Raw genomic sequence first — 27,104 nt, 5'->3', positions numbered from 1 at the left:
CCCTGATGTCAAGGCAGCATTTGACTGAGTATGGCATCAACGAGCCCTAGCAAAACTGAAGTCAATGGGAATCGGGGAAAGCTCGCCACTGGTTGGAGTCATACGCAGCACAAAGGAAGATGATTGTGGTTGTTGGAAGTCAATCATCTCAGTTTCAGGACATCACTGCAGGAGTTCCTTAGGGTAGTGTCTTAGGCCCAACCATCTTCAGCTGCTTCATCAATGACCTTCCCTCCGTCATAAGGTCAGAAGTGGGGATGTTCGCTGATGACTGCACAATGTTGAACACCATTTGCGACTCCTCAGGTACTGAAGCAGCCCTTGTCCATATGCAGCAAGACCTGGACAACCCAGGCTTGGGTTGATAAGTGGCAAGTAACATTCGCGCCACAAAAGTGCAGACAATGACCATCTCCAACAAGAAAGAATTTAACCATCTCCCCTTGATGGCATTACCATCACTGAATCCCCCACTATCAACATCCTGGGGGTCACCATTGACCAGAAACTGAACTGTACCAGCCACATCAATATTGTGGCTACAGCAGCAGGTCAGAAGCTGGGAATTCTGCAGCGAGTATCTCACTTCCTATCTCCCCAAAGCTTGCCCACCATCTACAAACCACAAGTCAGGAGTGTGATGGAATACCCTCCACTTGCCTGGATGGGTGCAGCTCCAACAACACTAAAGAAGCTCGACACCATCCAGGATAAAGCAACCCGCTTGATTGGCACCCCATCCACCACCTTCAATATTCACTCCCTCCACCACCGACACACAGTGGCAGCAGTGTGTACCATCTACAAGATGCACTGCAGCAATACACCAAGGGTCCTTCGACAGCACCTTCCAAATCCGCACCTCTACCACCTAGAAGGACAAGGGCAGCAGATGCCTGGGGATACTACCACCTGAAAGTTCTCCTCCAAACCACACACCATCTTGACTTGGAACTAGATCACCGTTCCTTCACTGTCGCTGGGTCAAAATCCTGGAACTACCTTCCTAACAGCACTGTTGGTCTACTTACACCCCAAGGACTGCTGCGGTTCAAGAAGGCAGCTCACTACCATCTTCTCAAGGGCAATTAGGGATGGGCAATAAGTGCTAGCCTAGCCAGCGATGCCCAGATCCCACTAATGAATAAAAAAATTCCTCTGTTTAGGAGTCAGTGAGAGGGGTTATCAATATAAAATAGTCACTAAGAAAATGAAGTGTGAGGTTAGAAAATATTTCTTCATACAGCATTCTGTTGGAATATAGAATTATTTGCCACAGGGAATGGATGAGATAGATACCATTGCATCTTTTAATAGAAAGTTGATAAATATTTATTTATCAAATTAAATTTGGATTTCCCTAGCAAAGAGCTGGTACAGACACAAGGGCCACTTTCTATGCTGTTAATTTCTATAAGAAATTACTTTGAGGACTGTGGAGGAAGCACTATAGAGTGGAGGAGCTGAATTGGGAGGAGGGCTTGAAGGAGTGATGGCCATTGAGATGGGAATCAAAAGTAGCTGTGCAGATTGCCTTGATTTTAGAAACAAAGAGCTCCTTGCATTTAGTATCAGACATGAGGATGGATGGTGTGGAGGAGGGGAGGGTATTTGTTGCTGTTTATGGTGAAGTAGTAGTGTTTGGAGCTGTTAATGCTCTGCTGGATTTGATCCTAGAGGGGATGTGGTAGTTCTGCTTGAGGTGGTCAAACGATCTGGTAGTGACCTGCTGTAGGTTTTCCTCCTAAGTAATGTTAACTTTAACTATTCTGCAGGTGGCAAAAGAAAATGTATAGAGGCTGTAGATGGGTAAATGGATAATTTGTATGAAAGAAACAACCAATAGATGGCACTTTAAGACAAGTAACAAATGGAAAAAGTGGCAAATATGTATTGTATGCCTATATATATTTATTTCAATTGAATGGATATGATTGGTTGCCCTGGTAACAAACTGTTGATTTTTGTGACTGAAAATAAGCCATTGTAAAATATGAAGCATTGAAAAATAATTCTTCATGTTGCAGATGCAAATCCAATCAGATTGACTCCAGAATCAACAGCATATGCAAATATTAGTAAAGCATATGTTCAAAATAAATAAATGGGATTGATTGCCTATAGGTTACCCAAACCAATTAATCAATATCCTTGAATGCCGAAAGAAAGGAATGACAATAGAGGCACAACTTCAACTAATATTTTAGGAGTTCTAGAATTACTAAAAGTGCACTCAAGTACTTTGCTTCATGTAAGTAATTATTCTGAAAAAATAAATTTTAATCTAGTTAATCTAGAGAATAAGGGGAAGTCAGTATGGTTTTAGAAGAAATAGGTTATGTATCATAAATCTACTGGGATTCTTTGAATTAAAGAATTAGTATGGTGAATAATATTTAGAATTTTAGAAGGCATATTATAATGGGGCTTTTAAAGAAGATAGAAGAATATTGAATTAATGACAATTTAGCAAATTGGATTGAAAATTGCCTCAATGAGAAAATAGAAAGTGATGAGGTGCATGATCCCTCTTGTCACAGCTGGTTAAGTAAGTGAATAATTGAGCCATTCAAGCAAAGAAGGTCCCTGGTTCAATTTCCTGGGCTGTCTTGCTTTAGCCGATTTCAGCTAGCACACAGTGGCAGGACTTCTACAGTTGAACTCCGAACATAAATCCTGATTTTTAACTGGGAGACTATTATAGAGAACATATGTGGAGATCAGCAAGGGAACGGAGTGTTTGCAATATCCCTTCCTTGCTCCACCATATCCCCATGCACTGGAATAGTCTGCCTACAGTCATTGTCTAGGTCGGCTCTGAGATAAGCGAGGGAGAGAAGTGGGAGGAGAGAATTGACAGTGGGGAAAAAAAAGAAGAAAAACCAAATGGTAAATAGGCACATTGGCCTGATAATTAATTCAACACCACATAGATGAACTAGTTGGAGAAGCTGAAAAAGGAGCAATAGTGAGGATTGAACAGTGACTGTTTCGGCGCATTAGAAACAAATTTATTGAATGCCGACCGGTTAATGTTCTACACTTTTTAATAATCGATTGACACCTGGGATGAGTGCTGGTTACCTTTTGGCGTTAAAAATAAAATTCTAAGTGTTGAAAGTTTAATCTGTGGTTATTCTCTGGAGGATAAATATTTTGGGCTGTTGCATAATAGTGAAAAAATGTTTGGACTGGAATTAATGAGGCACAAAGACTTTTCTATATTTTCTTGTCTTACCCCTTTTTAATGAACGGTGGCCTTGCTTTAGGCTACGGTCTGATATCTGCCGTTTCCACCTCCGGCTGGAAACTTTCCCTCTCGTACAGGCAGGCCGCCGGTGAGAATCCTTTTCCATGTACAACTTCAGCATTTTATGCTAAATCGCCTCATTACGCACACCAAATCTGGCGTATCACTGCACACAGAGCAACATCTTATAATAGGTCAAACGAAAAATGGAGGATATACCACACTTTAACTCCATTCTATAACTCTCGGTTCAATCATTTACTTTTCTAGGCTGAAATTGTCATCAGCATTTCTTTTATTGCACGTATGAATATAAAGAAAGAACACTCACCCATATCTCAGCGGACATGTAACTTTCTTTTCTTTTTTCTTTTCTTTTGGGCCTCCTTATCTCGAGAGACAATGGGTAAGCGCCTGGAGGTGGTCAGTGGTTTGTGAAGCAGTGCCTGGAGTGGCTATAAAGGCCAATTTTAGAATGACAGGCTCTTCCACAGGTGCTGCAGAGAAATTTGTTTGTCAGGGCTGTTACACAGTTGGCTCTCCCCTTGCGCCTCTGTCTTTTTTCCTGCCAACTGCTAAGTCTCTTTGACTCGCCACACTTTAGCCCTGTCTTTATGGCTGCCCGCCAGCTCTGGCGAACGCTGGCAACTGACTCCCACGACTTGTGATCAATGTCACAGGATTTCATGTCGCGTTTGCAGACGTCTTTAAAGCGGAGACATGGACGGCCGGTGGGTCTGATACCAGTGGCGAGCTCGCTGTACAATGTCTTTGGGGATCCTGCCATCTTCCATGCGGCTCACATGGCCAAGCCAGCTCAAGCGCCGCTGACTCAGTAGTGTGTACAAGCTGGGGATGTTGGCCGCCTCGAGGACTTCTGTGTTGGAGATACGGTCCTGCCACCTGATGCCAAGTATTCTCCGGAGGCAGCGAAGATGGAATGAATTGAGACGTTGCTCTTGGCTGACATACATTGTCCAGGCCTCGCTGCCATAGAGCAAGGTACTGAGGACACAGGCTTGATACACTCGGACTTTTGTGTTCCGTGTCAGTGCGCCATTTTCCCACACTCTCTTGGCCAGTCTGGACATAGCAGTGGATGCCTTACCCATGCGCTTGTGTGAAGTGCTGTGTGAAGTCAGCAGCCAGTATTCGTGGGTGTCGTGCCTGCTGACATTTCAATACAGTCAATGGACTGCAATGGTCACTATTTCCTCAGTTTTCAACAAACCTCATAAAGTGATTCAATTCAAAGGTGTGTGTTCAGGTACATTAACAGCTGATATTTTCGATGGTTATTTAACTCTTTAAAGACTTCACACTATTGCGTTACACTGTGCCGCGACCCACAAGCGCTTCCGCCCATCTTTTAAGAGCCAGTTAAAAAGCGCACTGGCAAAGGATTACAAGCAGGGATATTTGGGAAATAGGGAGGGGTCAAGGGGAACGCTCAAAATGAAACGATATATACTTTTTTAAGAAACGTCGATCTTAACCACAAAGCACTACTGTAAATTCGATGTCTAATTGGATAAAAATATCAACTGCAGCTACATCACCTTGCGGCGGTAAGTTTATTTATATAAGGAATTTAACTATTTTTCATGCACTAGTGTATTCTGCAAAAATAAAAATAAAAAGTAGCATAGCCTTGCATCCAGATAAAACCTCTATTTCACTCATCCTTCTGACCTGGTGAAATGCTGGAAATACACATTTAACCATTGGTAGGTCAAATCTCTACACAAACGTTAGCGTCGCTTTCCAGATGCTGATCTACCTGCTGTATATATTCAGCATGTTTTCATTTCAGATTCCCGATATTTGTAATTTAGTCGGGGGGGGGGGGGGGGCGGCTCTATCGCCAGTGAGCGCTTGTTCTTTTGAGGAATGACGTTCTTTCCCCAACAAACCATGCACCCAAAAAGTGTGGTATTTTTCGATGTTAATGTCACCAATATAAAACCTAAATCTGTTGCTTTTCGGGCTTCCGTTTCTCTCTGAGTAAGGTCCATTATCCAACACCCTAAAATGAACATTATTTTCTGGGGTCATTCGTTGTACTGCAAGTGTAATCAAACATGCTTTCTGACGGCTCATCGTTCTACTTCTGTTTCACAGATAATATTTCATTTTGTAACATTGTTCGCACCCGTTTCATTAAACCAGGTGAAACTTGTTCATATTTCCTTTCTTAAAAACCTATCAAATTCCTCTGCATCCCGCAGTTTTATTCTAAGTCGCCCCTGGACTTATCGATCTTAAAATCCATGGCTCTGTGAAATGCATGATTAAAAAAATCTTCCGGTTGTACTTTACGGAATGTATAGTAATGTTAGAAACAAATACATAAATCTGATCACTTTGATTAATTGGTAGCTCCTTTTAGTGGACGGAGAAGGCTTTTATAGTTAGAGATAAATCTCGGAAAGGACTGAACAACTACTAACTTAAATATTGTCTGCACAAAAAGTTTGGACATTTAAAAGTAAATTTCAATGAAATCCGAATTAACAACCTTCCTTAAACTAATTCCCTCTTTAGTTTATATGCTTTGTAGTTGTTACTGTGGATTGACATACTTTCAGTATTCCAAATCACCTTATTCGAAATAAAGGTTCACTCCATTCTAAAGGTTATATTTCTGCATCATTGTCTGTATCTTCCCCCAGAAACAAAGCAACCATGAGTTTAATTCTTACTGTTTATGCAAAACGGAACTGTTTCCGATATATTCTGTAATCCGATCTATGCTACATCCACAGTCGCTGTATCGCTGCGGGACGCAGTCCTGTATTACCTCGGTCGAGTGAAGATTTTGCCCCGTTTATATTTTACATTATTTTGATGCAGAATATGATTAATAATTGTTTTGCAACAATTGACTGACATGTTAGCTTAAAAGATGCATTACTTTCTAGTGTCGTTTTACATTTTTCAGTAAATACGCTGCTGATTATTGTCATATATTTGCCAAAATCTTTGACTTTACGCATATTTAGTAGTCTTGCGTCAAATAGTTATGGGCTTTATCGAATAGTTAATATCCCGTGTATTGTACTATATATTAGGGATCTTGTAGAATCGAATGAAACCCCTTTGTGACATTTTTGAAGCATCTACAGTCAGCGAGAGATACATTCGTAGAAAGAATTAGTAAAGAGGCAATTGAACTGCGTGTGAATCGATGTTTAGTCCTTGTAGAATGTTAGATTCATTTTAGCTATAAATCATATGATGTCTGATAAATATGGGCAACAGATACATCAGTGTTCTATCATTGTGAGGGATTTCTTTGGAATTAGTACTTGATTTTGTTATACCAAACGATGGGTTCCTTGTTATCTAAGAATGCTTCTGCCTTGGCCCGAAGAAGCGAAATGTTCCGTTTTCCTTCAAGGTCTCTGACCTTGGCGAAATGACCGAGTGCTCACATTTGGATCATCCAGCTAGTTCTGGTATAAATACTACATTTGACCAGAGAGGGGCTGTGAAGATTTGAAATTGATGTTTGGGTATTGTGTTGGACATTGCTGGATAGGCCAACAATGCTGAAACCAGTTTGCTAGCAGCTTTTCATGTAGGAAGTCTCGGTTTGCAAGAGCCAGTGGGTGCAGTGACAGCGAGCTGTGAGCTTCTCATGTGTTAGAGTGCAGTCCCCGAGGACACATCTCTCTCTCTCTCCCTGCTCTCTCTGACTCTGACCAATAACCGCGGTGAGGGGAGATGCCGCAGCCCCTCCTGTTACTCTCTTGCCATCTGCCCTCAGCTGACCACAAACACAAAACAGCAGCTCTGCATCCAGCGTTAAAATACAACAACTGTCCCCATCACCCAACTGGTACAGAAAAGGAACTCGCAAAACAGTTCGCAATTGCAGTTTGCATTCAGTGTCCTGAATGACTTAGAGGACTTTATAGTAAAGCAGGTAAGTGACAGCAGCTTGTCTTAAAATGCTTCTTTTAGTGACCCGGTAATTCTTTTAAAGTGCAATTATTCAAGAACAAAAATGGGGTTGGGTGGGGGCGGGGGCGGGGGGTGGGGGGAGTGGGGGTTCGAGTTCTAACATCCGTTTTACACCAGAGTATTAAAAAGTAATTGATCAAACTGGCGTTTTGTTTACTCAATACTTAACCAAGGCGTTAGATGTCTTCATTATCTAGTTCCCCCTGACCTCTGCGATTGACCCGATGTTCTTTAATTTAAATGTCACGACCCTGCTTTGTTTCAATTATTGGCGAATATTGATCCAATGGATAATATCGAATTCATTGCACTTTGAGCTCAATGTTTAGATTGCCAACTTTCTGCATTGCAAATGTTGGTATTTTCCCGTGTTTTATACCCATTTTCTGTTAAGGAATTATCGTCGCACTGTTCAGTTTGGAATAAGGAGGGATATGAGCAGACAGAATGAGTGAGAATGTAACACTTTTTTTTAAAAAAAAAGAACTTTGATATAAATAAACTCCACTGTGCTGTTTCGGTTTACTGAGGTGCACACGATTACAAATTAACTACAAAGTGATACTTCGTTATCTCATTTGTAAATACAAAACGTGTGGATATAATTCATAATATTTATATTGCAAACATAAGTATTAGGAACGAGTGAAATGGTGGCACACATATTTGTGGTTTGTTTCTTTGAGTTAAAGCGTTTGTATAATTTTATAAGGCGAATTTCTCATCAGTGCGGTGTTGGTGGCAATTTCCTGCATTTTCAAGGACTGATCGATTATTTCGCACTGCGATTTCTCGGGGATAGCAGAGCCCAAAACAGCGGCAATGTTTAATGACAGTTTTTCAAAACGCACAACATTCGGGGTACGCAATTGAGATTTGTGGGAGGATATGTGATCTTTACAACAAACCGATATGACTTTGGGGTTAGCAACTTCTCTAGATATGAAAACCCGCTGAATGATTCCCAAGCAAGTCTGCAGGTGATCCGGGTTCCAGTACAATCGTTTCCTGATCAAATCTTACTTTAAAAAGAGACTTGGCTGTGAAGGCCAGTGTATTATTGTTCCTTTTCTTGGAGGATTGCGGACAGTGTTGCTTTTGTTTCTGCCCTTGACTGGTTAATCGCTGCAGGCCGTTCATTTAGAAACGAGCCGGTAGTCTGTTAATTATCTGTCTTTAGAGTCGCGCCATAATTTGGGGCCTGATTGTTCTCCAGGCTTTTGTTTTACAAAAGCTAGAAGTTTTTTCTGAGTTTGTTCCCGCACACATAGAACAGGTAGGACGTTTTCACCTCGTTTGTGGAAGGACGATAAAACTTAGTTTCCTGTTAGAAAAGAGGAGCTTTACATTTGTCTTTACATCTCTTCAAGTTTGCAAAGTAATATGTCCTGATATTTGAATTTAATATCTTGAATCTAATTTTAAAATTGAATGTAAATTTCGTTGTGTCCAATTCCTCACGAATCCAATTTCAAGTGTGAAATTTCTGTATTTATATAGTTTACAAGTGTTTGTAGCAATCCAATTGATATACTTTGAAAATAACGTTTTACAGTACAACTTTGTTTTTTACAGTGAATTGTGTCCAATGTATGTACAGTCTTCAGATGGTAATTGTTTTTCAAACTGCTTTTATATTCCTTTTCTGGATTTTTAAAAATGTGAACATTTGTTGAATGTTCTAATTCCTGGTTTATAATTGCTTTCAGCTTTGATAACACTCGTTTGGAAACGAACTAAATCTGTGATGTTGCTTTACTAGAATAGCAGCTTACATCACAGTGTGATGTCTTTTGTCCACCCAATTTACTGGATGTGAATGACACAGGCTTTCGGGATCACCCAGGTCCCGCCATCAGGTAAGAAATAGAAAGGGGTGTTCAGTCACAATGGGATAGGAGTTTCTTAGGCAAATGTCGAAGCAAAAAATGTTATCAAACCGACCATCGCGAGGAAAGTTATCGAAATCCTGTAAACTATTGAGAAATCTTCTCCTTTTAAAATCCCCATTTCGTAAAGAATCCGCCTTTTGCTGAGAAGGTTGAAGGTAACTTTGTGACAAAGAGGGAATGGTCACGGTGCCTTTTCTTAGCCATTAGTGTGATTAGTTTGCTCCATGATTGCAGGGATTTGAGTGAAGGAAATGCTCTTTATTTATGTTAATGTAAACATGTATTCACACTGCTTACAGTCGTCCCTACTCATTCACAGGCGATCAGGTCGCTGCACAGTTCCAACTGGGATGTCCTTATCAGTAAAAGAACAACTTTACCCGATTGAAACCTTAAAGAGGGCGACTCCTGCAAGGATCCCGGGCTATTACTCCCCCTCCATCCTGCCGCATCCCCACTACCTTGATGTGTTCCGCTCCTCTGAAGAAGTCTTGCAGCCTCTCAAGTCCCTGGGCAGGCTGGTCAGTGACTCCAGCTCAGTCATGCCATTCAGTTTCAGCAACTTTTCCCTTTTCAACGAGTCTCCCTCCATAACTGAGCGGATCTGCAGTATCTTCCCGGCGGCGTCACTGCCAGTCTTCACTAAAATGCCGAACAGTCTGAACCCCGTCTATCCCCGAAACCAGGACAAACAAGCGGTTGCCGCCTGTCGCCCGACTGCACTGGAGCAGGACAGCCGGGGCTCCCGCACCCAGCCTAACGCAAACCAGGAAGCTTTGGGCTCCCATCACTATCTGCAGCAAGGCCAGTCCGGCCAGTTCACCGAGGAGGATCTGAACACGGTTCTGTACGGGCACATGAACACCGGGAGTCCCGAGCAGCCAGCTGGACATGCTATCTCAGGACTGCGAATATCCGGAAACACAGGTACCCCCAGCCCAAGCTGCCTCACTTTTACCCCCACCTTCGTAGCGCGCGAGTAACTCAGCTAAATTTCACAACACAGGTTTGGCCAGTGATCATCTTCCTGCTTCTGTACTCTGCAGGTGGGCCCGAGTCCCAGGTTCAGCTGCTGGACAGAGACTCTCTGGAAATGCCAGTAGGTGAGTGAGGGGGACAGGGAGTGCGAGAGGGGAGTGAGGAAGGGAATGGGGAAGAGAGAAAAATTAAGACTTGCGTTAATATAGCTCCTTTCATGAACTCAGGATATCCCAAAGCACTTTAGAGCCAATGAAGTACTTTTTGAAGTGTACTCACTGTTGTAATGTAGAAAAGGCAGCAACCAATTTGCACCCACAAACAGCAATGTGATAATGTTCAGATAATCTGTTTTTGTGACATTCATTGAGAGATGACTATTGGCCAGGACACTGGGATAATTCTCCTGCTGGTTCAAATAGTGCTGGGGGATCTTTTACATGCCAAAGGTGGCACCTCCAACAATGCAGCACTCCCTCAGTACTGAAGTGTCAGCCTTGACTTTTGTGCTCAAGTCTCTATAGTGGAAATTAACTCTCAACCTTTTGACTCCAAGGGGAGAGTGCGATCAAGAGGCACAACTGAGATGGGAGGGAGGGAGGGAATGGGAGAAGTGGCCCTCTTGCTCTGATAAATAAAAGCAAAATACTGCGGATGCTGGAAATCTGAAACAAAAACAAGAAATGCTGGATTCACTCAGCAGGTCTGGCAGCATCTGTGGAAAGAGAAGCAGAGTTAACGTTTCGGGTCAGTGACCCTTCTTCGGAACTCCGGAACTTCGGAGTTCCGAAGAAGGGTCACTGACCCGAAACGTTAACTCTGCTCCTCTTGCTCTGATCTCTGTCTCTTGCTTAACTCTTGTGTGGTGACCGTGTGCCTCTCTCTCTCCCAGGGCTCGCTGTCTCTCACACCTTCTACGGGGGAGTTCCTCATCTCGGCGTTTTCTGCTCCCAAAGTCTAATCCCCAAGGGGGTCCGATTCGGACCTTTCACAGGAAAAGTGGTGAATATGAGTGAAATTAAAACCTATGATGACAACTCCTTCATGTGGGAGGTGAGGATTACACTGCTGTATTTCAAATTTAAAAACGGGGAGGATATCTTTATACTTTTAAATGTGTAGCCTTTACAAATCGTTTGATTAAATATAAATGAGAAGGTTCTAGGTGAGAAGCAAGTTACCATATATGCTATTTGGCCTGAAACCATTCGGTTGTGTTCTTTCCTCTGTTGTACCTGCTGCCAGTCTGCTCTCTCACGGGAAAACTTCTCTTGCAGATTTTTGAAGACGGCAGACTAAGCCACTTTATAGACGGGAAGGGGACGGCGAGTAACTGGATGGCTTTGGTAAACTGCGCCAGGTCGCCCCAAGAACAGAACTTAACAGCTGTCCAGAGCGAAGGGAAAATCTTCTACGAGACCTGCAAGGATGTGCCAGAGAAGCAGGAGCTGCTGGTGTGGTATGGAGACTGCTACCTACAGTTTATGGGAATCCCGGTCACTTTAAAGGAAATGACTGAAAGCCCATTCACAGAGCAGGCTGAAGGTTAAAACACTTAAACGATTTTCTGCCCTTTTGCGGTTTACTGTCATTAGCTGCGATCGCTTGACTGAAATGCCACTTTCATTCCTTTGGCAGAGTCCGGAGAGGGTTTTAAATGTGAGAGGTGTGGAAAGGTATTCGCCTACAAGTACTATAGGGACAAGCATCTGAAGTACACTCGGTGTGTGGACCAGGGCGATCGCAAATTCCCCTGTCACCTGTGTAGCAGATCGTTCGAGAAGAGAGACAGACTGAGGATCCACATCCTGCATGTACATGAGAAACACCGGCCTCACAAAGTGAGCAAAAATAACCACAGCGATCAAACATTGTCCAGTGATAGTGTCATGCTATCTACACACAACCCCCTGTGTGTACACGAGAAACACCGAGCTGGTAAATCCAAACACAGTCAGTGTGTAGTTAGATTTGGAACCTATTTTTATTCATTCTTATTCTGAATGAATGAATTTCCCCACATTCCGATGGAAGGTCATACAGACTGTACTATATATATCTGCTCAGTCCTTTGTGTCTGTAGATCGCGAATGCCCCAGAAACAAGAAATAGTGGAATTGAATAGAAATATTTTAAATAATTTCTCTAGGGACAATTTCTGCTTAACAAATAGAAACTGTAAATTGTTCTCACCTTCTGACCGTCCGTTTGCCGAAATAACCACAAGAATTCATTGGATGTGACGCGCTTTTGGGCATCCTGAGGAGCTACCTCTATAAGGGCAAGTCATTTCTCCTGGTTAAAAGTGGGTACTTTTTGTCCCGATCCCATACCTGCTGGGTTTACTTCAAATAACCCGACACGTCCTATAACTGACATTTGACTTATAGCCTAGCGTGCAATGAGAGGATAAATTCCAGAAATCGGTTGGCCTAGATTTTAATGATCTGATCTCTTCTAATCAAACGCTTACCATTAATTGTGCAACGGAATCTTCTGTTTAGATAAACTCCCTTTAGATGTCTATTACCTGAACTAAGGTACTCTGGACACAACAGAAATGAACAAATATTTTTACATTTTATATATTAACAATCTACATTGTGAAGTTATGCAGATATGTCGCTTATATATGTATTTCAGATTTCCAGCATCGCAAGCACTTTGCTTTTGTATCGATTCTTTCCTTATTGGTTAGTTAATCTGGGATACATAAAATATCAGGATTTATATATCAGTTCCACCATTTTGTACCTGACGTGCAGGTCAAACATTTACCTCAACAGTGGTGGGACACATTTGCAGCAACCACATACACACAGGCTTGGAAAATCAAAAAGGATGTACATATTTATCTATTCGTCCAGTAGATAAGATACCTTCTTGGTACTGCCACCATAATTTTTTTTCTGTTTTCTATCAGGGGGACTTTTGTATTTTAACTCTTTTACATGAGAACACTCTTGCCTTTATTCTATTCTCAGTATGCCATCATACTGTTATTTTGAGAAGCACTGAACTTCTGTTTATGCCTCCTTATGGTGGCACAGCTGAGAGATGAGAATTGCCAGGGTAAACTGATCACGTTAGGCCAGACTGCATTGATGCACCAAATCACATAGTATCCCACAACTACTCTTGTCAAAATACATGAAGTGTCGGTGCTACATTTCCACCACAAGTTCTTGCCCTGCATTCCCACAGCCAGCCCCTCACTCTACACAATGCAATATAATATTGGTAATCAATTTAGTTTAATGCAAAACATAGTGCTAAACATGCTATAATCATTGTAAGGTCAGTTGTGGGACAATTAGTTCTATGGACTTTTTCCAACATATGACTCTTTCTGTTGGGCAGTGCTCTGTGTGTGGGAAGAGCTTCTCACAGTCCTCCAGCCTTAATAAGCACATGAGGGTTCACTCAGGGGAGCGGCCATACAAGTGTGTCTACTGCAACAAGGTGGGTTCATATTATTTGTACCATTGTCACTGGGCAATGCATGTAAAACGACATTTATAAGTGTTATGTGGAATAAGTGAAAATTTAAAACAAACATAGGAAGAGCTTTTATATTGCATTAAGGGTTGTGTTCGTTCTGCCAATTCCTCACACCTGGGTCTCGCACAGTTGGCAGAAAATTCAAATTACATTGTTGGATTTAATAAATTTGGCAGCTGGTAAAATATGGGTCTTCCTGGCCATTGGCCAAAGTGGATCCTGCAAATTTATTTTGCTGTTGCTGTTAGCTCTGTAAGACCTATGCATTGGGAATCAAAAGCTTGAATATATCTGTACAGCAATATAAAAATACAAAGTGTGACAAATGTTTGGAATAAACTACTAGGTGGAGGTGTTCAAAATTCACCTGGATGCTATAATGAGAGAGTTTGAATCTCTCCCCTCTAGTATCCCATCAGCCAAGTGGCTTTTTCTTGTTCTTGACTGTTTTTATGCGCATCACAAATGAATTTCTGTTCTTGGTTGTAGGCCTTCACTGCCTCAAGCATCTTGCGTACCCATATTCGCCAGCACTCTGGAGAGAAACCCTTCAAATGCCGACACTGTGGCAAAGCCTTCGCCTCGCACGCAGCCCATGACAGCCATGTAAGGCGCACACACTCCAAAGACAAAAATTTTGCCTGTGCAATCTGTGGCAAGAGCTTTGTGGAAGCGCATGAGCTCAAGTATCACCAGGTGCAGCTCCATGCAGGTTAGTGATCAGAAAGTGGTGGTGGTGGGGAAAGGGGTACCATATGTCTGGTTGTAGCATTCCCTTTGTGCTCACCAAATGAAACTGGAGTGTTTAAATTTGGTATTAGTAACTAATCAACTACCTTGACATTTATGATTTAAGATATCAACAATTTTCTATTTGGGAGTAGAGGGATTGTTTCACTATTCACAAGTACTTATTTACCAGCTTCACTGCATTTGCTTTGTCACTCAAATCAATATATTGTCATGCAGGCCCCCACCTGCCAAAAATGTGGCATGTTAATTTCGCCACATGGACATTCAATTTCAAATTGTTGCTGGGAAGAAGAAAAGGCCTGTGACAAGGGGTTGCCAGACCCCTGGCTGGAAAGACATTTTTGCATATTCACATACAGCGTTGGAACAAAGGAGCTATCCACTGCTCCAATACAATCCACAGACAGACCTGGTCAAACCAGTTAGGCACATGACTAACCTCCTTGGCAATCTGCGTTTTTTCTGAATTGTACTTTTTTGGACTGAGATCTGGCAGAAAGCTTTTTGCTCCTGGATTGAAAAGACCTCCTCTCCTGCCCGCTTCCATCTCTTTCTCATGGAACTCCAAAAACTGACTGAAGACACATGAGCCCCAAAAGAGAAAAGTCTCCTACAGTGAACAAGGTTTAAGAAGAATGCTGGGCCCTAAAGAAAAGCAAGATTCACCTACAATCAAGGACTCTACAGTGAGCTTGAAGAAACGCAACAAAAACTCTTCAGATATTGTCTCAAACCTTTCCACTTTATTTTTCTTCTGCTCTTTTCTGTCTTTATTTGCTGTGTGAATCACATATGCATGCTAGCGTGGGCGTGTCGTGCATCCATAGGCGTCAACCGAATTGAAGTTTAAGTGTAAGCTTAATAAAATTTCACCTTCTTTTAACCTAAGAAAGCTCGTTTGTGCTGGTTTCTTTGCCTTATAATTGGAAAGCAGTGAACAAGGATTCACCAAAGGGGGATCTAAAAACACAGTGTATTTAAAATTAAACCCTGTTACAGTAAGACCAGGTGAAGGCTGAAAGGGAACCCCAGACCTCTTTCTCACCTGGTCGTAACAATACTAGGAAAGGCTAAAAAAGCCACTTCTTTGGTCTGCATGGAAAATACTGTAGCATTTATTCAGTTTGAAAGTGCATAGGTCAATGCTATCTGTGCTTGTGCTAGTATTTGATGGATCTACTTAACACTACACATGCATTGTATGAATATGGCTGTCAGCAATCTGTCAGCTTTAATTTTTCGCCCCATGTCCCGCCACACAGTTTTTCCATCTGTTTGCACCTCCTCTCTCCTGACAAGTGGTGGCTTGTGCTGCAGGATGAATCCACTGGAGTGATTATCCATCTAGTTTTGAACTGGACAGTTGGTTCAGGGGATGGCCACCCAGTAACTCTGATGAATGAAGACTGGACAGTGAAAGTCCAATTTTTGATCACTTCCTTTGAAAATACAGTGGTGTACTAATTGGAATAGAGCTGATTTTCCAATATCTAATTAGACATGGCTTGTCAATATGCAACTTTTATTTTAAATATTCCACCAGTCTATTTTTGAATTAGGCAAAGAGTCCTACTTTCAGTCTAGCTACGGACTGATGGCAATTATTTGATAAAAGGAATATCACAGGCATTCATATCTGCTCCTCATTTACTGTCTACACATGCACCTTCTTCAACAGTTGTTACTGGATAGCAATTGGGTACAGGAACTCTAGTTGAGACTTTTCCCTGTCTCTAATGTGGGGACACTAAGGGTAATTATTATGTCACCACTGTCACCATTGCTGAGATCAGATAAGTCAATACATTCAAAAAAAAAATCATGTATGTTTGGTTCAGTACACACATGGTATATTTACAAAACCATCAGTGAAACTTCAACTGCTAATTTTTGATGAAATGGCAAATAGATAAGAGAGAACTCTTAATAATACATACAGGTGTAGAAGAAAAAACTTGTACAAATATTATCCAACAAAATGCTCTATAAAAATATTTTTGCACTTCTACATGCTGCCACTTCCCTAGCTCTATTCCAATTAGTACACAGCTGTATTTTCAAAGGAAGTGATCAAAAATTGGACTTTCACTGTCCAGTCTTCATTCATCAGAGTTACTGGGTGGCCATCCCCTGAACCAACTGTCCAGTTCAAAACTAGATGGATAATCACTCCAGTGGATTCATACTGCAGCACAAGCCACCACTTCACAAGCCTGATTAATCACTCATGCATTACAACTTCTGAACATCATTTAATCCAAACAGGCAAAAGATCAATGACTCAGTAATCTTCCCTACCCTTACCCTAGTTTAATCCCAAAGTAAATAATGACCTGTATTTACCATCAAAGTATTATGCAGCAGCAAAACATCTTGTAAACATTTTCAAACCAAATCATTGCAGTGGTCCCTAATGTTACTTGCATAGAAACATTCAGAAATCATTTTTAAAAGCTTGCAGATTATACTAAACCCAAGTGGCTTGGGACTATATTCTGGAGATGGTGTTGCACCCCTGTGCTAAGTACACTTCAGGTGATTTTAAAGCTGAAATAATCTTCTCCGTTTGTGTCTGTATGAAGCTTCTGTGTATTGACACAAACTTTGTAGTCTAACTGGCCTATCAATTGAAGGTATGAAGATTATGTTCTGCATTCTTCAATAAATGCAGATAATCAACTCTCTAAGAATTATGAATTTTTGACCCTACTCTAACAGGAAAAGTCTATGCATATGAGCAATAGTAACTAATCTTAGCATTTATTAAAAAGAATAAAAACTACTCCGCTGGTAACCCCTCGGGTAAAGTCACTGAACCATTCCGATCAGTAGGGCCCCTGCTTCAATTCTTGGTCTATTCAAAGTTAATTGATCTCATCTGGGAAGCAACTGGGGTACTTTTAACTCATCTCCACACCCTTGTACTTGGGTGGAGAATATCAGGCAGTGTTTATTCCCCGATTGATATCCAGTGGTCCTGATGGATGTGTGGTTACTGGACGAGGGCCAGACTGGGTGAGCACAGGATTATGTTGGTTGTAATATTCTTCATGGTTGGTTAGTTGCCAATACTCAGCAGTCTAGGTTGCCTTTTTTTTGGTCATGTGAGCAAGATAATGGAGGTGCTGCTGACACTTATAGAATCAAATCACAGCAAGAATCATTGCCTTCACAAGAGGACAAGGAAAAATTGGCAGTATTTAAAAAAAAATCCTATTTCTTTTCTTTCTTTCTCCTGCCTTTGTCTGAAGCCACCCATTTTTGGACAATTGAAAATCTCGTCCAGTTTTTATTGCCTAGTGAGGGTCACTACCCATTTGAACAGGGATGGGGGTTATCACAGCCAAAACCAATCCTGTCCACTGCTCACGTGTACATAAGTGCGCTTGTCTTTGGATAGTGATTGGGAGTGTAATTCTGGATGATTTTCCTCTCCCTAACCCAAAGGCCAAATGAAGCATCACGATTGCCATTCTGGCTGAGATCAGCTAACACACCACAGACTGAGGATTGCATCTGGGACATTCCTGCTCTCTGTGATTCAGCTACTCAATGCCTTAATGAGTTGAGCCACCAGAGAGCTGTATAACTGTTTGAAGGCTTCCTGTCTTCATGACACAAAAGGGATTGGTACCAATTATTCCACTTTTCTGTCACCATCACAACTTCTCCTTTTAATGGCAAGCTGTGGTCCTTTTGGAACTATTGCGTCAGACTCCCCAGCTCAGTATCTACTGCAAACTTCAAGTGTACCAGTAACCTGTTCAAATTATTGAGAGGGATTCCTGTTACAAAACTGGGCAAGTTCGGCTTCTGAACTGCTGGCACAAGGTGAGTCTGCTAGTTCAACCCTAGTTTGCCATTTTTCAAATTCAGGGCAAAAGGAGTAGTGTTAATACATAGAAAATAAATACTTATGTTTCCAATAGCTGAAGCTTTTGCTGCTGATGTGTGAATACCAGTCTGACGTCAGTGCTTAAAAATTGGCAAATTCTGTAAAAGTGTAATAAAGCAGTATTTTTGGACTTAATTATACCCTATTTAGTAGTAGTAATTTAGTGGTCTGTGGAATTTAGTTTTTCATTATCTTGCGATGCTAATAGTGACAAATAATCTTTAATGTACCCTAAGTAATTCACCTTAGGTGGTGCTATTTTGGATGTTGGACTTTTACTTTGGGGACCTGGGCTTAAATTCAGCATAGGCTGATATGATGAAAGTGTCCTATATGAAATGAGCTGAATCAGTCTTAGTTCAGTTTCTAATGACTCACAGCACAAAAATATTCTTAATGTTCCACTAAATTAACAATCGCAGTAAGAGATGCTGTTATGGAAAATAGTACATTTTTAGTGGAAGGTTATCTTTTACCATTGGGATTTGACAGAGCACTGGAAAATTTACTTTGCATCTCATTGTGCTCTACTTGTCCTGGGATTGCTCGATGCTGACAGAGTGTCTGAAATCAATGAGTGCCTCCAGCCCTACAACCCTCCAAGATCTTCGTGCTCCTCCAGCTCTGAGCTCTTGTGCATGCCCTATTTTCATAGCTCCAACATTAAGCAGATGAAAGCATGGCTGCCAAGCTGTATGCTCTTGAATTTCCTTTCTAAATCTCTCCACCTCTTTTTATCTCCTCTTAAAGATGCTCCTTAAAACCTACTTCTTTGACTAAGCTTTTGTTTGATAACACTCCTGTGTGAATCACCTTTACCACATTATAGATGCTGTATTTTTTGTTTTTGAAATCTGGTTCAGTATTGCATTTCCCAGGACTAACATTCTTCACCTTGATGTCCACGAAATGTCATGACTTTTTAAAATTACAGATTAAATTTTGATCAGTTTACTAGTATTTACTGCAATAATCTTGATCACCAAGAAGTGAATGTCATGGTGAAAATTTCTGGCTCTGTTACCAAAATATGTATTCACTGAAAAAAGTTAACCCCACTTTTGAGATATCCCACTTCCACTTCATATTGAACTGTCAAATTCCACATGCTGGCTTGCTGGTTGCCCCATGAATTGCCAATAGGTCACATTTATAAATGTGTATCTGGTTCTGCAAATAGGAAACTTAGGATAAAACATCAACTTTAAACACAAGCTGACACTTCAGAGACTATACTACAAATGCAGTGTACAAAAGTTTACTTGTAAAGGTATATTTTGTCCCAACATATTTTCATCAACTTACTTGTCACAAAAGTAATTTATATTTTTATTTAAAAGCCCTTCTGTTTTACAGTAATTGAATGCACCAGCTATTTCCATTTTCTCCTCTTCATTTTCAATGTATTCATGGTATTTTATCATTGAAATCTCTTGGAGATTCACACCTTTATAAGTACACTTGTTACTGTTATCCCCTCCCTTTTCACATTGCCATTCATCTTGCGTTCCTAGCCTGGGAACCTGGCCCGCCTACAATAATTAGGGCAACTGCTGCTCTGGAAATACAATAGAGATAGGACAAGAAGGTGGCACCTGAATGAAATACTTCAGGTCAGACTACTATAGTGGTGTTATTCTGAAGTATTCATTGGGAAAATTGGTATCTAATTTGAAAATCAGTGCTGTTTTTAATTAGAATTCTTCACACAGTGCTGTCATCATCACATCTTCTTTGTGTTTCTGAGCCTGTGTGTGGAAATGCAACATGTTTTTGTTCCATCTCCACTCCCATCACCCTGTGTTTCTCTTTGCTTTTGTTTAGTTAATTTAGTAGTAGACTCCCACTGTATCTTCTCTTCTTTCCTCCTAGCCAATGGAGCTACTGCATCATATTGGAATGCATACAAGCATACACAAGTGGCTCGGACTGTTTGACAGTCAGAAGAGGCTGCAGTTGTTCTGACGGCAGGTCACAAGACTGTCAGAAAAGTGGGTCTCTGTTCAATTAGCGTAGGACTCAGGATCAGGGCTGGTGCCAGAAGACAGGAGCATTGCAAATGTTACATCCTTGTTCAAAAAACAGTCTAAGGATAAACCAAGTAACAACAGGCCAATCCGTTTAACCTCAGTAGTGGGAAAGATTTTAGAAATGATAACCAGGAACAGAATTAACAGTCACTTGGACAAGAGTGGATAAATTGAGGAAAGACAGCATGGATTTGTTAAAGGCAAATCGTGTTTAACTAACTGACTTGCTTGAGTTTTTTGATGAGGTAACAGGGAGGGTTACTGAGGGTAACGTGGTTGATCTGGTCTATATGATCTTTGATAAAGTACCACATAATAAGCGGACCAGCAAAGTTTAAACCCATGGAATAAAAGGGAGAGTGGCAGTACGGATATGAAGTTAGCTGAGTGACCGGAAACAGGAAGTAGTTGTAAATTGTTGTTTTTCAGACTGGAGGAATGTATATAGTTGGGTTCCCCAGGGGTCGGTATTAGGACCACTGCTTGTTTTGATCTTTTATTAATGATCTAGACTTGGGTTTACAGGGTACAATTTCAAAATTTGCACATGACACAAAACTTGGAAGGATTGTGAGCTGCGAGGAAGATAGTGATAGACTTCAAGAGGACATAGACAGGCTGGTTGAATGGAAGACGCATGGCAGATGAAATTTAATGCTGAGAAGCTTTGGTAGGAAGAACGAGGAGAGGCAATATAAAATAAAGGATGCAATTCTAAAGGGGGGGTGCAGGAACAGAGACACCTGGGTGTCTTTAGGAAGACTTTAGAGATGGTGCAGAAAAGATTTACAAGAATGATTCCGGGGTTGAGGGCTTCAGTTACGTACATAGATTGAAGAAGCTGGGGTTACTGTCCCTCGAGAAGAGAAAGTTGATAGGAGATTTGATAGTGCTCAAAATCATGAGGGATCTAGACAGAGTAAGAACATAAGAAAGAGCAGAAGTAGGCAATTTGGCCCCTCGAGCCTGCTCTGCCATCCAATAAGATCATGGCTGATCTGATTGTGGCCTTAACTATACTTTCCTGCTTCCCCCCACCCCCCGCCTGCCCCCATAACCCTTTATTTCCTTGTAGATCAAAAATCTGTCTAGCTCAGCCTTGAATATATTCAATGACCTCCATTGCTCTCTGGGATAGAGAATTCCAAAGATTAATGACCCTCAGAAGAAATTCCTCCTCATCTGAGTCTTAATTGGGAGACTCCTTATTTTGAAACTGTGCCCCCAGTTCTAGACTCCCCCCAAGTGGGGAAACATCCTCTCAACATCTACCCTGTCAAGCCCTCTCAGAATCCTATATGTTTCAATAAGATCACCTCTCATTCTTCTAAACTCCAGTGTTATAGGTCTAACCTGCTCAACCTCTCCTCAGAAGACAACCCCTTTATTCCAGGAATCAACCAAGTGAACCTTCTCTGACCTGCCTCCATTGCAAGTATATCCCTCCTTAAATAAAGAGACCAAAACTACACAGTACTTTAGGTATGGTCTCACTAATGCCCTGTGCAGTTGTAGCAAGACTTCCCTACCTTTATACTCCATCTCCCTTGCAATAAAGGCCAACATTCCATTTGCCTTCCTAAGTACCTGCATGCTAACGGTTTTTGATTCACATATGAGAACATCCAGATCCCTCTGTACCACTGCGTTCTGCAGTCTCTCTCCATTTAAATAATATTTGCTTTTCTATTCTTCCTACCAAAGTGAACAACTTCACATTTTTCCACATTATGCTTCATCTGCCAAATTTTTGCCCACTCACTTAACCTAACTATATCACTTTGCTGACTCTTTGTACCTCCTCACAACTTGCTTTCCTGCCTGTCTTTGTGTCATCCACAAATTTGTCATAGGGAAAATGTTAGAAGCTATTATTAAAGACGGTGTAGCAGGGCACTTAGAAAAATTCAAGGTAATCAGGCAGAGTCAACTTGGTTTTGTGAAAGGGAAATCGTGTTTAACCAATTTATTGGAGCTCTTTGAAGAAGTAACATATGCTGTGGATAAAGGGGTGTACTGGATGTATTGTACTTGGATTTCCAGAAGGCATTTGATATGGTGCCACATCAAAGGTTATTGTGAGGGGGTTATATATTGGCATGGATAGAAGATTGGCTAGCTAACAGGAAACAGAGTAGGCATAAATGGGTCATTTTCTGGATGGCAAGATGTAATGAGTGGTGTGCCGCAGGGATCAGTGCTGGGGCCTCAACTTTTTACATAAATGACTTGGATGAAGGGAGCGAAGGTATGGTCGCTAAATTTGCTGATGATATAAAGATAGGTAGGAAAGTAACTTGTGAAGAGGACATAAGCAGGCTACAAAGGGATATAGATATGTTAAGTGAGTGGGAAAAGATCTGGCAAATGGAGTAGAATGTGGGAAAATGTGAAATTGTCCACTTTGGCAGGAAGAATAAAAAAGAAGCATATGATCTGAATGGTGAGAGATTGCAGAGCTCTGAGATGCAGAGGGATCTGGGTGTCCTAGTGCATGAATCGCAAAATGTTCGTATGCAGGTACAGCAAGTAATTAGGAAAGCTAAAAGAATGTTATTGTTTATTGCGAGGGAAATTGAATACAAATGTAGGAAGATTATGCTTCAGTTATACAGGGCATTGGTGAGACCACATCTGGAGTACTATGTACAGTATTGGTCTTTAAGGAAGGATGAAAATGCATTGGAAGCAGTTCAGAGAAGGTTTACTAGATTAATACCTGGAATGGGCGGATTGTCTTGAGGAAAGGTTGGACAGGCTAGGCTTGTATCCGCTGGAGTTTAGAAGAGCAAGAGGCGATTTGATTGAAACATAAGATCCTGAGGGGTCTTGACAGGATGGATATGGAAAAGATGTTCTCCTTGTGGGAGAATCTAGAACCAAGGGTCACTATTTAGAAATAAGGGGTTGCCTTTTTAAGACAGAGATGAGAATTTTTTTTCTCTGAGGGTTGTGAGTCTTTGGACCTCTCTTCCTCAAAACGCAGTGGAAGCATTGTCTTTAAATATTTTTAAGGCAGAAGTAGATAGATTCTTGATAAGCAAGGGGGTGGAAGGTTATTGAGGGTAAGCGGGAATGTGGAGTCGAGGTTACAATCAGATCAGCCATGATCTTATTGAATGGCAGAGCAGGCTCGAGTGGCCAACTGCTCCTAATTCGTATGTTCGTATGAGTCCTGAAGTCATTTACGGCATAGAAGGAGGCCATTTGGCCCATCGAGTCCATGCTGGCAAACAGATACAAAATACTTCCTCAAAGTCTGTGCCATTTCCTTTTTTCCTGTTATTAATTGCCCAGTCTCATCCTCTAAGGGACCAGCATTTACTTTTGCTACTCTCTTCCTTTTTATATACTTATCGAAGCTCTTACTTTATTTTTATATTTCTTGCTAGCTCACTCACATATTCTAGCATTGTCCATCTTTTTCTTTCAATTTGATGCTATTCCTTACCTTCCTTAGTTAGCCACGAATGGTGCATTCTTCTCGTAGAGTGTTTCTCAACAAAGATATAGACCATTGAGAGTTATGAAGTATCCTTAAGTTCTGCCACTGCTTATCTACCCTGTTACCTTTTAATCTATTTTCCCCAGCCACTTTAGCCAACTCTGTCTTCATACCTTGTAATTGCCTTTATTTAAATTCAACACTAGTTTCAGACCCAAGTTTCTCACCCTCAAACTCAATGTGTAATTCATCATATTATGATCATTCTTCACTAGAGGATCCTTTTACTATAAGATCATAGATAGGGAGAAACTGTTCCCGTTGGTAGAAGGGTTAAGAACCAGAGGACACTGATTTCAGGTGATTGGCAAAAGGACCAACGGCAGCATGAAGAAAATCTTTTTTATGCAACAAGTCGTTAAGATCAGGAAGGCACTGCCTGAGAGTGTGGTGAAGGCAGATTCAATCATGGCTTTCAAAAGGGAATTGGATAAGCACCTGAAGAGAGAAAATCAGCAGCACTACGGGGAAAGGGCAGGGGAGTGAGGCTCGCTGAGTAGTTCTTGTAGAGAGAGCCGACACAGACACGCCAGGCTGAATGGCCTCCTTATGTTCTATGATTCTATGTTTAGGTGCTAAGAAATGCATGTTTGCAGCCAGTGGCACTTCATTGAAGTAAAAGCACCTTACAGTATCCTGGAATAACCTGCTAATGTTTAGCCCACCTTCCATCCCTCCCCTGCACAATGGGAAAGTATCATCTTATTCCTGCATTCCACCACAGCTGTTGCATAAAATTCAATCCTCCAATGAGCAGCATGAATGCATCTGCAAAAATTTAATTTTTCTGCTTAACTGATCTCTTTCCCCTTCCCCCACTTCCAACTCCCCACAACTTCTATTATGCTGCTGGCCTTGTGGTGAAGTGCAGCAGCAGCAGTCATGCTGTAGCTTGTTTATGTTGTTCTTGATATGTGGGCCTTCATAATAAGTGTTAGCAGGCTATTCAGCTATGCAGTACATTACAGATGAGCCATGTCCAATACACCTGACATCTACACACACACTTTCCAGCACTGGATAGAAATCAAGAGCAGGGAGTAATCTGCTTGATTTTTACAATCTTAGCTCAAGAACACAAATGATTTGTAACATAGCAACTGCTATGTTAACTTAGCCCAGCTCAGGAATTGACCTGGAATCTCTTCATCTGGGTGACTCAACACTATAATTGGGCAGTGCAAAGTTTTACAGATACGTAAAATAAGTCATTTTTTCTCAAATCGCTCCAGACAAAAATATCTGTGATTATAAATTCCAGTGACAGGTTTACTAGCTGTGTTTCAAGGCTATCAATTGCACAACAATTTTGGATGGTAAGGGATATTGTTTTGAACCAAAGTGGATTTTTGGTGGGACTCAGGGACCCTTGAGTTTTTCCTCAATCAATTCACTCAGGAGCTGGCAGAGGAGGAACTTGCATTTACATCACACGTGACTCCTGGCCTCAGAGGAGGCAGGACTGAGGACGGAATTCCAATGCTGGAAAATTCCTCCACCCCAGCTTCTCCTAACAGCAGTGCCTTGGGCATTGGGTGAACCAAAACATGGATACATTCAGTGGTTGAAGTGGGACACACCTGGACTTCCAAGCCTGGTTCCTGACCTGGACTCCAACATTCCTTCTAAACTGCGTGGGTGCACGGCTACACAGTATTGCAGGATATGCAGTGCAGGGGATAAACAGACCGCATGCAACCAACATTACCATTAAGATGCACATATGTGCAGCGGTTCAGCAATCTTAAAGGGACTGTACAGTGCAAAAAGCCAGTTGTGTACAGCAAAGAGAAATTAAAGGGTACATAGATGGACTCCCGTAAAAATAGTGTCATTTTTATTTCTTTTCAGTGCCCTTATAAAGGGGCTAGATGTTAAAAGGTATTATGGGCGGGTGGTGTTGGTAGTCTGCCGCAGGCATTCAACCAAGTTTCCCTATCTTGACCCTGGATACTCCATGAAGGCTAGAAAATCATCAGTGCCCGTTCTGCTGTGCTCCTGCCAGCAGAGCGGGGATGAAAATTTTAGGCCCTTGTATGGTTTATTTGCTCTCATCTGAATTTTACACTTCAGTTTTGTTATTGTTAATTAAACCAGTGCTAATATGGAACCCACATATCAGAAGCACAGTGTGAGAAGTTGGGGAAGTATGTGAAAATCACGAGTACCATTTCTTTAATTACAAAAGGGAATATTATAGATTATTCCAAAGAAGGGTCACTGACCCAAAACGTTAACTCTACTTCTCTCTCCACAGATGCTACCAGACCTGCTGAGTATTTCCAGCATTTCTTGTTTTTATTTCAGATTTCCAGCATCTGCAGTATTTTGCTTTTATTATAGATTATTTGTTGTGTTCTCTTCTGCAGTGTTCTCTGAATAAAAATGTCAACAGATTCTGTTTCCTGCATTGGTATCTATATGTAATATTTATTAATGGCACTGTTTTTCTGAAAATCTAGTAAAATCCCACTAGGATCATGGCTGCTGAGCACTTTCTGGTATTTCATCTATTTGGGCATCCTTTCAAATGCCAGTCTAGATAACAACTGTTGGCAATATATTTAACTCTGAGGGACATCACAGCCCATGCTGAGGCCGATCTCATCTGATGATCGCACATAAATATTTTCCAGCAGGGATTACTGGATAGCAATCTGGAACAGTAACCCTGTCTTGATTTTTCCTTACCTGGTAGAAAGAAGACAGCATTGGTTCAATTGCTGCCCTGACTGAGAGGAGCTAACAGACCAGGAATCCAACCTGAGATCTTCAGGTCTGCACTGCTCAGTTACATATTGGGGTTCTTTTTAACTCTGGGCAGGATTGGTGTTTGAGGGCATCAAGGAAGGGGATGTACCTGGAATTTGGGAACAAAGCAAAGCCTGGCTGGGGAGGAGGAGTGAAGCTCAAGGTAAAGGAGGCCCAATTTTTAAAATTGCACCTACCCGGGCCTTTATCTTGCTTTGCTGGTATCTCTGGATCTGTGCTTAATTCCCATATTTGTGGGTTAAATTTGTGTCAGGATCTGAATGCCATCATTGGACTCCAACATTATAATATCTACGAGGCCCCCATCTGCCTGTAGCAGGATTCTCAGCCAACTGGAAAGTGAGAAACATTAAATCCACCTGGTGGGAATGGAGTGACATAGGGCTGGCAAGCCAAGTGTTGCCTGATTTGCCTGATCCCACACACCATTCCCACCTGATGGGGCTGTGGTAATATCGGCAATGATTTTACTAACTTTTCCATCATGGAACCTTTAATTAAAGTTCTAATCTATCACCTTTCATTCAGATGGGTGGAAAATTGTGACTGAAAGTTTACTTTT

The 27,104-nt window shown here is 41.4% G+C and overlaps 1 protein-coding gene across 1 annotated transcript; it reads left to right on the top strand.

The window, feature by feature from the left end:
* Positions 1–2,155: 2,155 nt before the first annotated feature.
* Positions 2,156–25,309, top strand: prdm14 (PR domain containing 14). The gene is made up of 10 exons (XM_068032654.1): positions 2,156–2,251; positions 7,098–7,178; positions 9,408–10,035; positions 10,155–10,211; positions 10,979–11,139; positions 11,364–11,631; positions 11,725–11,927; positions 13,447–13,548; positions 14,077–14,299; positions 25,134–25,309. The coding sequence occupies exons 1-10, from the start codon at positions 2,156–2,158 to the stop codon at positions 25,307–25,309; spliced, it is 1,995 nt and encodes a 664-aa protein (XP_067888755.1).
* Positions 25,310–27,104: the final 1,795 nt, after the last annotated feature.

This window comes from Heterodontus francisci, chromosome 5 (genome assembly GCF_036365525.1).
Source record: "Heterodontus francisci isolate sHetFra1 chromosome 5, sHetFra1.hap1, whole genome shotgun sequence".
Lineage (NCBI taxonomy): Eukaryota > Metazoa > Chordata > Chondrichthyes > Heterodontiformes > Heterodontidae > Heterodontus > Heterodontus francisci.
Note: the sequence above shows the minus strand (reverse complement) of the source record. Positions and strands in the feature narration are given on the sequence as shown.

What these genes read in the sequence shown, in the direction of transcription:
- prdm14 (XM_068032654.1), top strand. Translation starts at nt 2,156, where the DNA reads ATGCCGAAAGAAAGGAATGACAATAGAGGCACAACTTCAACTAATATT. An exon ending in ATTCACAGAGCAGGCTGAAG is followed by an intron (nt 11,632 to 11,724) that starts GTTAAAACACTT and finishes TTCCTTTGGCAG; the next exon opens with AGTCCGGAGAGGGTTTTAAA. An exon ending in AGTGTGTCTACTGCAACAAG is followed by an intron (nt 13,549 to 14,076) that starts GTGGGTTCATAT and finishes TCTTGGTTGTAG; the next exon opens with GCCTTCACTGCCTCAAGCAT.